Source organism: Actinia tenebrosa, unplaced genomic scaffold (genome assembly GCF_029948245.1).
Source record: "Actinia tenebrosa isolate PJP-AT-01 unplaced genomic scaffold, QUT_ActTen_1.0 PGA_scaffold0__85_contigs__length_37466705, whole genome shotgun sequence".
Classification (NCBI taxonomy): Eukaryota; Metazoa; Cnidaria; class Anthozoa; order Actiniaria; family Actiniidae; genus Actinia; species Actinia tenebrosa.
This window is the reverse complement of record NW_028292569.1, coordinates 17,535,745-17,548,382: the sequence shown is the minus strand read 5'-3', so window position 1 is coordinate 17,548,382 and position 12,638 is coordinate 17,535,745. Positions and strand designations below refer to the sequence as shown.

At 39.5% G+C, this 12,638-nt stretch overlaps 2 protein-coding genes across 2 annotated transcripts; one reads left to right on the top strand and one right to left on the bottom strand.

Moving 5' to 3' along the window:
* Positions 1 to 529: 529 nt before the first annotated feature.
* LOC116304681 (uncharacterized) lies at positions 530 to 3,746 on the top strand. Its single transcript, XM_031714454.1, has 4 exons — positions 530 to 685; positions 1,265 to 1,410; positions 2,523 to 2,850; positions 3,619 to 3,746. Exons 1-4 carry the CDS (start codon positions 530 to 532, stop codon positions 3,730 to 3,732), a joined length of 744 nt encoding a protein of 247 aa, XP_031570314.1. The 3' UTR covers positions 3,733 to 3,746.
* On the bottom strand, positions 3,747 to 12,566 carry LOC116304430 (uncharacterized). The gene is made up of 10 exons (XM_031714172.2): positions 12,208 to 12,566; positions 11,181 to 11,226; positions 9,703 to 9,891; positions 8,760 to 9,020; positions 7,951 to 8,223; positions 7,221 to 7,499; positions 6,499 to 6,669; positions 5,884 to 6,063; positions 5,097 to 5,333; positions 3,747 to 4,720 (listed from the first exon to the last, which is right to left on the bottom strand). Exons 1-10 carry the CDS (start codon positions 12,499 to 12,501, stop codon positions 4,392 to 4,394), a joined length of 2,259 nt encoding a protein of 752 aa, XP_031570032.1. The 5' UTR covers positions 12,502 to 12,566; the 3' UTR covers positions 3,747 to 4,391.
* Between the last annotated feature and the right edge of the window lie 72 nt (positions 12,567 to 12,638).

The following is a 12,638-nucleotide window of genomic DNA, read 5'->3' as shown; positions in this document are numbered from 1 at the left end:
AACACGTCATCCATTAAAAGCTCATAACGGATGACCTGCTCTCGAGAAAGATGAGACAAACCACGTACTGACGTCAGACAGTCGCAATTAGAGTCAAATAATACCAGTGTTGTCCATATCGTTAATGATAATTATAAAGCTGCAAAGCGATTGATGCGTATAATAGATGTTAATCCAACATTAGGCGTCTGACTAAAGCTTGTTTACTTCTTTTATCCAGTGGAAAGCTAGCTTTGTTGATCAATTCCATGCTGGTTGCCTGGAAACTATTTCTTTGAAGACGTTTATGCAAGTTTTTATGAGTTTAGAGTTTAAACAAAAGGTTACGTCAAACTTGTACAAACAATTGTTGAGGTTGGATAAGTCCTAATCCATCAAGGAAGAGTCACTCTGTTAAAAGTTCATTAACTGAAGCTCGCTCGACGGGATTTGAACACAGGTTTCTTCGCCGTACTTTGTTTTAGAAAACCAAGTTCCTGAAAGCCGTTTCAAGTTAGATAAACTGAGCTTGAAACTCGATCGTTACACGATGCTTCAGAATAAAATTTCAAGCCACGACCTTCAACATCAGCGTCAAATGGTCGACCAACTGAGAAGAGAAGTGAAACTGGATCGTTTGAAAGTATCACAATGTGCCAATGATATCCTGCAATACTGTGAACAACAAGAAACACAAGACCCTTTGGTAAATCCTAAACATGAGAATCCATTTAGGAATACGAACAAGGGGTGTAAGATTTTGTGAGGCATGGAAATTTTGACAAGAACTGTTCGGCTCTCGCAACGGAAGCTTCCGATAACTTCCCAATCGGTAACCTAAGATTACATACTTCCTAGACCTGATGCAGTAGGAAAACTGGATTATTAAGAACTTAGAAAACTTTACTCTATCTCAAGTTAGCAAGAAATCAAGATGTAGGCAAGAATACAAGTCGCTGTTCTTTTAAGACACTTAGTTTCCTAAAAATGTCAATATCGCTCTGTTTTTATTTGCTAATTTTTATCACACTTTGAAAAACCTTTGAACAATATGATTCTGCAAAATTGTCATTTTTGAGTGACATTTTTAATATAAGGATGTTGTCATGAGCTGTTTGATTCGCTTCTTTTAAAAAAGTGAAAATCAATAAAAACATTTATATTGTAATATTCCAAGCCCTCGGGCGTGAAATTAGCTTCATGTTGATTTAGAAAGAACTCCTTTCTTTGGAATATTTAAGTGGTCTCTCATAATGATTCAAACAAATATTGTGATTATATAAAGCCAAGAGCTAGTCTTTATGCTAGTGATGTATTGAATAAACGCATATGTGTGGACTCAAATATCAGTATGATGATCAGGATTGATAAAGCAAAGCAAGTGTTGGATGAAGTAGTGACTGGAGCAGCACGACATGCCTCGCCGTCACGGTACGGAAGTCATGACATTCCGTGTCCAGTCACAGCGCGCGAGGTCATTAGTCGAACACAGCGCGCCCTGTCACGATCACGTTACGAAAACTCCGTACTGTGTGCGTCATTTGTCACGCGAAATATGCTCTGATGCTCTAATGCTCTAATGCAATCATTATAAGACTAACAGAGGGACGATTGAAGATCACAAACGACTCGATTAGTAGATGCTATTCTTCCCTGCAAACTAAATGTAAGGCTTAGGGCAAACCTCGAAATTCATGAGCCAAACCTTGAAACAATGAAAAACAAGGCGATTTTCTTTGATGTCATTACGGCTCCAGCTCGTGCGATGTTCGACGTTTGAATTAAGCCTAAGTGCGTTGAAATGGTAGCCCACTGTTTTTAAAAAGATAAAGTATGTAGCATATCTCCAAAAGACCCCTTGCAGGTGACGTCAAAGCACCTCAATTTGGAGCACAAAAACAAAAGAATTTCAATCTCCAGAGAATTGGAAACTTATTGTTCTGTCCTCCAAATTGAGCTGCATTCTGACGCGCTTCAAGGTGTCTATAGCTGGTATTATGACGTCAATACTGAACGCACGCATCGAAGGAGAACATAATCATTTTATGACGTCATAGTGGCTTTCCAATTCGATCTGTGACATCATATTGGCTGGCATGTTTTGCGCATGACTATTACAAAATGTAAGAGTTGCAGATGGGAAATGCTCTAAGGACAGCAATAAAGTAAGTTCTAATAGACTTCTAATCTATTTAATATCCGTTACTTTTTAGCCGCTATATAAAGGATATTCTTAATTCTAAAGAAATGATCGATCATTCGAATGCCATCGAGAATGGATGAGCTTAAGCGCGCGTGTGTTAGTGCGGCAGGCACAATTTTTCTTGTGTATGTAAACCCTAGAGATACGGGGAAAATATTCAAATTTGAGAACAATTTCTTATATGATACCCCTTAATGTTAATCATAAAACGAAGCAAGGTGCAAAAGCGCAATGAGTACTAAAGAAAAGGTAACAATGAAAAACTGAAAATAATTTTACGTCATGCTATATTTCTTTTATGGATGGCATGTCCACATTTTGCATTTGTTTCGTATTTTAGTGAAATAGCTACGGAATTGCAAAAGTTTGTGACCGAGGATGCACCACCAAACCCTCCCGACCCTCCCCCCGTAAGTAGACCACGATCACAGGGAATTCGGGAAAGACGTCGCACAAAGCGTCTAGAGGAGATTCGTCGTGCGAAATATGTTGTCATGGAAACTACGTCCGGCAGTCGTAGTGAACGTGAAGTAGGTACAGCTAAAGAGAAGAAAAGACGAAGAAGGCGTCGAGCGGAGAACAGCAGTAAAACAGGAGAAACAGATACACTTTTGACAAGAAAGAATAAACAGAATCGACAAAAACTGCCAGATGGAGATCTAGAAAAGGTAAGTGATACTGTGTTGACCAAAGAAGACCATGGACTGATCGCAATATCAATAGATAACGATCCTATATCAAGACCTCTTGAATGCACATGGGACATCAAAGGAGCTTAAATTGGAAAGGAAAGGATAAGTTAAAGGGATGAATTTATATAGCGCCATTTCCAGGAGCTCAATGGTGCTTTACAAGATCAGTGGAGGACTTTACGGGCTGCGTATTAATTGGAGGGTACTGAACAAAAGAATTTCAATCTCCTGAGAATCGGAAACCTATTATTATGTACTCCAAATTGAGCTGCATTCCGACGTACGTACTGCAAGGCGTCTACAGAACTGAATGTCCTTTTGCCAAAGGTGCATTAAAATAATTCGCCAAGTTGTAGGGGATTGTCTCCCGGTTCAACAGCCTATCCCAATCTGCAGAGGCACTTATACTAACTTACTTACAAATCACTCATGATTGTAAGCTGCACGGCTGCTACCAGCGCCTAAATACGCAGCCCGTAAAGTCCTCCACTAATCATGATTGTGAAGCGCATTGAGACCATGTAAAATGCGCTATATAAGAACCCCGTTATTATTATTATTATTATTATTATTATTATTGTTATTGTTATTATTATTGTTATTATTATTATTATTATTATTATTATTATTATTATACGTGTTCCGCAGGTTCCGCCGTTCCACAGTCCTTCAATCCGCGTTTTACCAATTAGAAATAGAACATGTATAAGCGAAATTGTTCTATAAATTCTCATTTTGTTTCAGGTAACATCGATGTCATTTCCTACCTTACCATCACTGTTCATGAGGTTCAAAAAACCCAGAAGACAACAAGGGACTTCAAAACCAACCAAAGACTTCCTGCATCAGGCAGAATAATAACATACGCAAACTATAATTCACTTCGTTTTCAATAAAATGGTTAATATAATTACTGTGAATGGTATCATTAGAGAGTTAAGCTCATATACAACACTGATAACAGCCATTCCTGCTGCTATTTTCTAATCAACTACAGAAATATTTATAGTCTCTCTTACTATAAAATATAATCATGTTGCTTATGTTTATGCTTGTGTTGCAAGCTATGGGGATTAGTCACTCCGAGGTTGAAAAAAAGCTGGGTCGAGTTGGCATTGCAGTACATTTTGGGTGCTGTCTCAGGGACGACTTAGACACCATCTTGGAAATATGTCCCCAAAACTGCAACCGCACAATACACTGCAATGCCAACTCGACCCAGTTTTTTTTTCCCCATAACCTCGGAATGGCTAATCGAGGCCTGATGATTTTCAATCTATATTTTCTTAATCCCCTATTAGATTCCTTGCCCGGTGAAAATGCATGACCACAATCTTACGCAGTCAAGATAGCAATAAAAATTGTTTCCGGAAAGGAAATTTTCTCCAAAGTTTGTGAATTGCTCTCCCTTTCATTTATTCGCATATATATCTAAAATAATAAGCGGGTACTTCTGGTTTCTACTAAAACAGTGACACCGTCATTTGCATCGGTGGCTTTCCTCCACTGATTGGTTACTATCCTTTCACTTGGCGGAATACTTCAACTTCGTCGGGTTTGAAGTTATACGAACCAGCCAAGATTGCCTGCGTGTCTGAGGAGCTATATTTGTAACCCTTGAACCATACGTACGAGTGACCAAGGTTGCTGTATGAGTTAGTATTGCCGCCGGCGTTATTGGCAATGTATATGTCATGGCCTCCTCCAAATGTCGGTCCATATCCCCCATTGCCATATATGGCATTATCAATATTTTTGACTTTAAGCTTGAAAGGCTCAAAATCATACTTATTTTTAAAAGAGAAGATGAAGGAGTTGACGGATTTGGAATATGAACCACTGGAATCTGAGTAATAAAATATACAAAATAAATAAGTATACGGCCGCAATCTGCGCATTATTTGATTCTGTTCTGGCCGGTGGATGCATGTGATTTATTATAAATGCATTATTCTATCCAATTGTGATACATTTTTTTGCTCTACCCCTGAACGACCGAATTAATGGTTACACATGAGAAGACAGATAATCCTTCCTTGCGCTTGAGTATAAAATCAAAAGGAGTCTAAATTTGAGGATCATTTTGTATCCGCCATGGTGGTTGAAGATTCAAATCATTCCTCATTTACTTAGTCAACCTAATTTTGCGGCTGTTTCATTATTGTTTTTTATATCTCAAGGGGCTTTAAGTCATGTGGTTGCACCCCAAGAATACTACTTACGCCAGTTGATATCTGTGTATCCTCCAAACATGTATTGACCGACTTTGATGATGGTTATCGTTGGGCCAACTGAGTTGCACCCTGAGTGGAAAGTACTGGATGCCCATCCATTAACCTTGGTGTAATAGCAACGTTCCCACTTGGTTGGCAGACCAGTTGTTACAGGTGCGAGCCATTCCATTAACTTCATGTAGTATTCCGTTTGGTTGGTAAGAATATCTGAGTGCAGCGTGTGACCTGTAAGGAGATGGAAACACATCTGAAGATCCTTATTAACTAATTTTTTGGCGTGGTCCTTCTGCATTGTACCCTAAACCTATTGCATTACTCGTTAGCTTCGTTCAATTGTATAACTTGGGGCCTTTTGAGTTTCTATTGAATTACGTAAACTGTGACCGGTACCGGGACAAGGAACCCTTTTTTTAGAGAGTGCAAAATAATTGCTCTTGATAAAAACCAATGGAAAACTGGATACAAATGTTCCGCTCGAAGACTAGGCAAATCAATTTGACATGCAGACAGGAATCGGTTAACCTATAAAGAATAACCCACTTCTGAGACATGCTTGGCATGTCACATACAAAGGATTCAATGTAAGTCCGTCGTGCATAATGCTGAATGAGAATAAACATGGCCGCCGTGTGATAAAGGTCCTATCGTTAGTGGGCTATTGCGCATGTATCTGGAATAAAACATCCATCAAAGCTCCATATCTATTGAAGCATTTGTAGCAGACAAAAACGTCACCCTGCAGGGTTTGAAATACGAATTGCTAACGTGGAAATACCTTTGCATTCTGGTTCTATGTCAGTCCAGTTACCAGTGAAATTATCGCAGGTCATCCGCGGAGCCCCTATCAGCCAGTAACCTGGATGACACTGAAACTCAATGGTTTTTCCTGCCCAGTACTCTTCGCCAACAATGAAACCATTTTCTGGTATAACTGGCTCAGGACACATTCGATAACCTGTTGGAATTAAATTTGCCTTAGCTTTGTTACTTTATTTGATTATTTATCAAGTTACTGCTACACATGTATCCTTGATCAAACCTTTTTCGGATAGGTTGCTCTTGAAAAAATATATCTCTGCCTGATCAAAGTCAACGCACAAATCAAATGGGAATAGCTTAAAATATTTTGCAGAGGGAGGAAAACCAGAGAACCCAGAGAAAAACCCTCGAATAAAGGAAGAGACCTAACAAACGAACTTTACTCTCATATGATGACAAGTCAAGAATCCAAAACTCCAGAGCTGAGAGGCGAGGGCACTACGTGGTCTTCACCATCCTTGATTTCCTTACCCTTACTGGTAAACGAAGGAATCGTTCTCAAGAGAATGGCACGTGGCTTTGAAGGGGGAAATATTAGGCCCAGTTGAAGCTAATGGTTCTGTTTACTTACACGTTGGAAGGTAGTTGCTCCAGTTTCCAGATGACAGGCAGAGTCTGTTGCTTGGCCCGTCCAGATGATATCCAGGATCACAGGCATATATCACCATCTTGCCTGCCCAGTTTTCCTTGCCTGTACGATAACCATGTTCAGGTGTCCCCGGGTCACCACACAAGGCAAGTTCTGCAGGGAAATGTTCGGGAAAATGTTTTTAGTAGTAGAATTTATACTTGTTGTTAAGTTTTTGTGACATTCCATAGGCCCTTTAAAACTACCTCATTTAAGCGTTTAAGCGCCGCCCCTGATTAAATTAAACGTCGCCCTCAAATAAGTGCCGCGCCTTAGACCAAAATTATTAATAAGCGTCGCCCCTGAATTAACGCCGCATATGAAACTTCAAAAAATTGAATAAGTACGGTATAGGTTTATCGACAATGTCATGAAATACTTTGACTGACGTCCAAACTAACCTACTTCAAAACATAAGTCCATCATAAAAAATAAGAATTGCGCGCTAAGATTTAAAAAAAACAAAACAACAAACACACACACAAACAAAACGAAACAAAAGACCGAGCGAGGACAAATAGAAGGGCAGCAAGTATGCCCAGCATGGGCGGAGGTGAGAGGGGGAAGCGTTTGAAAAGCATGTCCTGATGATGTCCTGATAAATAAAACTCTTTTACGAGTCTATGAGATCAAAAACACGTCCCAATCTAATAGGTATTACCAACCTAATCGCATTTTCTTTTCAGCTGTACCATTATCGTAGTTCCTAAAGAAGCACGAATACGATCCTTGATGTTCAGGCCCAAACGATGGGATAACGAGTTCTCCTGTAACCTCAACGGTATTCTTTCTTACAGTAGTATTTGTGGATATGGGAACACCATCTTTTATCCATTCCACGGTCGGCAGAGGAGATCCACTTGCTGAACAGATCATTCGGACCTCGCTGTATATTTGACGCACTGTTATCGTGCTGGGAGGAGATTTGCTAATGACTGGGGGAACTAGAAATAGAAACGCTTGAATGAGCATGGGCAAGTTAGAAATAATAGCAATGGCAATGGCAATGGCAATGGCAATGGCAATTGCAATGGCAATAGAAAAAAGGAAAATGAAAGATCGAAGAATGCCAATAGCAAATTGAAAAATAACAATAGAAAATATTGTTGTACAGAAAAAGATTTTGGCTATATGCGCTATATCCATGTCCATCAATTCACCTCTAATGAACGTGCCCGATTTGTGTTTAAGGCTCCGGCATTGTTTCAAATTTAGAAATCGCTTTCAAATAATATTATTTTCTGAATCTTTATTATATGACCTTTAAAACAATATATAGTTTTATGGGGTTTTATTTAAAGTGTTGCGAAGAGAGAGTCTTAAACGAAACATACCCCTGAAGGTCTCCAGTAACCTTAATGAACTAGGAATCCTTCATGGACAGTATATACTTACACACAGGGTGCACTGTCAACACTATGAGAGCAAACACAGAACCATGTGCATTAATGCCCTTGCACATGTAAGGACCTTTATCAGCCGGCACTGTTTTCTTGATAATAAGATGTTTTCCAGCTTTGACGTGTCGTCCTTTGGGCATGTCTTGTAGGGCTCTCGTCCATTCGATTCGAGGCGGAGGGTACCCAAATATATCGCACGTAATGGTAGTATCCCAGGTCTCGTAGCCCGGATGATAGACAGGTGGAGATACGACAAACCTGGGAACAACTAAAGTACAGACAATGTTATAGGTGCAGCTGAATAAATGTAGAGAGGAGTGGAGACCCGAGCTGTAGGGAGTAGAACAGGGAGCCCAAACTTGGTTTTTAGAACGGTACTAAAGGAAATATTAGCCTTTTCAAGGTTGAGGTAGGTGGAGGAAAAAATTCGGACTGGGTCGAGTTGGCATCGCAGTGCATCGTGGGACGCGTGGGACTGATCAAGGAGACGGATAAAAAAGGCATATTAGAAATGGTTCCCCTAAGACAGTTATACGTCAATATGCACAGCAAGCCAACTCGACCCGGGTTTTCCTTTATTAACCGCGCAATGGCTAATTGATGTATCGTTTCTTTAGATTTTGGAAAACTCGAGAATTTGCTTTCATCTACATCTTGTGTACTTGGAGCCTTTTAAAATGACAGACACTAGCGGGGAAGAAGTTATATAAAGGGCTCGAATTGCGCTAAATCTCAGTACGCTAATTCTAGGTACGAAAAGTCCCAAAACAAATCACGAGTGCTGCTACCTGTGGTAAGACCTACCGTTCACAACGAGCAAAAAAGTAGCCTGTTCTTGCCCAATAAAGTTTTTAGCATCACAGAGATATCTGCCACCGTTGTCAAAGGTCACACTGTTGAATCTCAAAGGGCCGTTTTCATACAGCGCTCGGGGCACTGCCTTTTTGTTTTTGTACCACGTGATCACTGGCACCGGAAACCCGGATGCCTCGCAAGGGACGACGGTGTTTTGACCTTCTCTGACTACAAGTACTGAAGGTGGACGTCTTGTTATTCTAGGAACATCTGCAGAAATATTTTTTCAAGGAATTGAAACGTTACAGGAGATTAATATGATTGGCTGGATTGTTACCAATCCCTTCTTGAACACAACGGTCTTACTTAGACTTCACCAAATCCGCTGCCCTGTGTTTATCTCTGCTGGAGCTACGCTATAACAATTCTCCCGCGGAAGACAGTTGGGGCAAGTCTAGAACTTAATTAATTAAGGTTTTAAAATACCTTGGCGATATAGATTGAAAATATGTAAATTCTTAAACGTGAATAAAAATGAAGGAAACTGTTATGAAATTGTGGATGTTAGGAAAAAGACATTAAATTAAGAAATAGAGCGAGATTCGAAGGCAGTAGTTAAGAAAAGACGAACAACAAACACGGGATGGATACAACCGACAATGGTCCAGTTACCCGAGAGCTCGTCGTTTTTGGTAAGGGCTGAAAGTAACGCACCCTTGCGATCACAATACTCCTGCCAGTAGCTGAGTACTTATCGACCTCTTGCACGTTGGAATGCAGCTCAATTTGGAGGACATAGCAATAGGTTCCAAATTCTCAGTAGATTGAAATTCCTTTGTTTTGTCCTCCAAATTGAGCTGCTTTGACGTCACATCCAAGGGGTCTATAAGATGGTCCTGTGAAATCAATGGTAATTCAACAACTTCGATAGCCGTGCATTCATTTTACTCACCAAGAGAGTCTATTAGAACGGATCTGTTGCCAGAAAAGGCTCTTCCTGGGAACCCTCTAGGGCCTCGAGGTCCTGTCATACCAATGGGTCCTCTTTTACCTGCATAACCTCGATATCCTCGCTGGCCTTTCTTTCCTCTGCGACCCCTCGGCCCTGTCGGCCCTTGTGGACCAGGAGCACCCGGGGGACCTGAGAAATAAACCAAAATGACTTGAATATCAGGCTGTGAGCGGGGGTGGATCCAGTATTTTCCTACGAGGAGGGGGGGGGGGGGGGTGCACCGTCCAGGGTTATTGTTCTAGGAGGGGGTGCAACCTTCGCTTATAAACTCAAACACCAATAATGCAGTAGATATCAGCTCATCTGGGGTGGGGGAGTGTGCTCCCCCTGGCCCCTCCTCTAAATTCGCTCCTGTGTGAGGTATACGGGTTTTTATTAGATGCACATTATTTGACAATAAAGGTATAGAAGTGTCACATAGACCTTTTCTGAGTTAGTAGAAGCATGACGCATCTTGGTCTGGCTACGCCACGGTACAAACAAATATATTATGAATATTATACAAATTTATTATATATATATACAAATATATTATATCATCAGTATTATACAATAAAATACATTAATTACATATGTTTATATTTATGTAAAAACGGCATAATTCAATGATTTGCAAAGTTGTTTAACAAAGTATTATTATTAACAACACCATATCAAGGAAACAGTAATGATGAAAAGGTAAATTATACACCGTGAAAAAGGTGAAAATACTTACTGACGTTTCGGACGCTAGTCCTTCGTCTTTTACTCCGACGAAGGACTAGCGTCCGAAACGTCAGTAAGTTTTTTCATCTTTTCACGGTGTATAATTTACCTTTTCATCATTACTGTTTCATTAGAAACACCGACGCAGCTCACACTAGTTTTTAGCTAGTTATATCTTCATATCAAGGAAAGATGGACAAAATATGATTCCCTTGTGCGTCAAAAGCTTTCTACCATCATTCTTTAATTAATTTACCAAGATAATTTCGATTTGGACCATTGGGCTTTCACCTAGAGCAGCACAGGGAGCGCAATTTACTCTCAGAGGATTTATACATGTCAACGACATTAGATACTAAGGCGAAATTATATAAGAAAACAAAGGCGCACGCGAAAATATATTTAAAAAATAGCAAAATATTCTAGTGCATATGTTTTTTATCGACTTTTTTACTCTTTCGTATTGCGGAGGACATTATCTTGATCTCGAATTAAAAAAATAATTATTTAATTTTCTCGATTTTATTTTCACCATTCACTTTTATCTAAATTGAGCTCCCTGTGCCTAAAGTTTCCGCAAACAAACAAATAAAGCAGGCAGATGTAATGTGCGCGCGAGCTGGCAACCAGACAATAGTTTCCGTTTAAGTAATTTACCTCATGTAATCCTATTTTATATACATAATCTTACGAATTTAAAAGAAATTGCGTACCTCGGATGCATGTCTGGCTGCTTCCAGAAGGCAATGGTTTTAGAACCTAGAAAGAAAAAAAAGATTGACTTAATCAGTTTATAGGAAACAAACGAGGTTAATCCGTATTTCAAGGAAAAAGAAATATGTTAAATGAAATTGCTGCAGAACGAATTGAATCTCCGGCATCTAAATATTTTTAATTAGCAGGACGGAGGTTCTCTAAGCCAAATTCTTGCTAAAATTCTTGGGTTGAAGTCTTCTTATGTGAAACATAACTGCCTCGCTGTCTCTATCCCCTGTGAACATTATATTTTGCAGGCTGTACAGGTGCGCATGTGTAGTTTATTTCCTTACTTTTCGCTGTCCAACTGAACTTTTTGTTTTCTGTCCCTCGTGACTGATGAATTATAAACACAGGCATCCCAAGAGTAGGAAAATACGAACGAATGAAAAAGCAAACCGATGCGGAAGAGACTAGACCTTGATGTGGTGTAACTAAATACCATAATGCCTCTTGACCAAGCGCGCGAAAACCGGAAGAGAAACCAGATGAAATAGCAAGATACGTAAAGAGGACCAAAACAGGCCGAGACACGTTGATTGCAACACCCATTAAACCATAAGCACTCTTATGAAAATATTTTTTTTCTGTCTCAATCAAATAAAACCAATTCAAGTTTAATAACTAGACGACATAATCTCTTGATGTTTAATAATATTTAATGTTAGAATTAAAGCTGTTTTTCTCTACGTAAAAAGTGTTTTCTATCATTTGCTGAGCGAAAAAAGCTAAATTATTTCTTCAATATAAACGTAATGTAGATTATGATTTTTCAGCTTAATTTCATAAATTCTCGCTTAATAATCTGAATCATAAAATTGCGCGAGGATCAATAATGATGGATGGTTTTACATCATTAAAAACATTTAGAAATTCCAAGATTGATTAAACGAAAGTTTTTTCCTGAATAAAACTAAACTAAAAAATAGTATACTAGTAAACCTTACATTAATTCTCTACTGCTATCTCTTTCCATTTTTATACCTTTTTGGAATTTGGATCTTGACTGAATAGTTGGAAGCATATGTCTCGGCATGTAGTACAATCTCCAGAGAATTTCCCGTTAGAATCGTTCAAGGCTCTTGGTTTTCGGCTCTTGTGCGCTTCATCGTGGTTAAATGTTTTGACAGGTTTTCGTTGCTCGAGTCTGACAATCCGTTCGTCTAACGTGTGCACTTTGTAAGTCAAATACCCAACAGCCAATAACGTAATGGTCAGGTTGAGTAAAAAGCCAAGCTGTAACATACAGTGTGTTTTAGATTTCCCGTTGCTCTCCATGTTGAGCGTTTGAGTCCAGAATAATACGATGCTGCGAGAACTTCCGTCGTAAGCTAATCGTGTTTAACCCCCGAGGTCACCAACCATCGCCACGGAACACTACGAAAACGTGCGCAACTCCACTAAGGATGCAATCT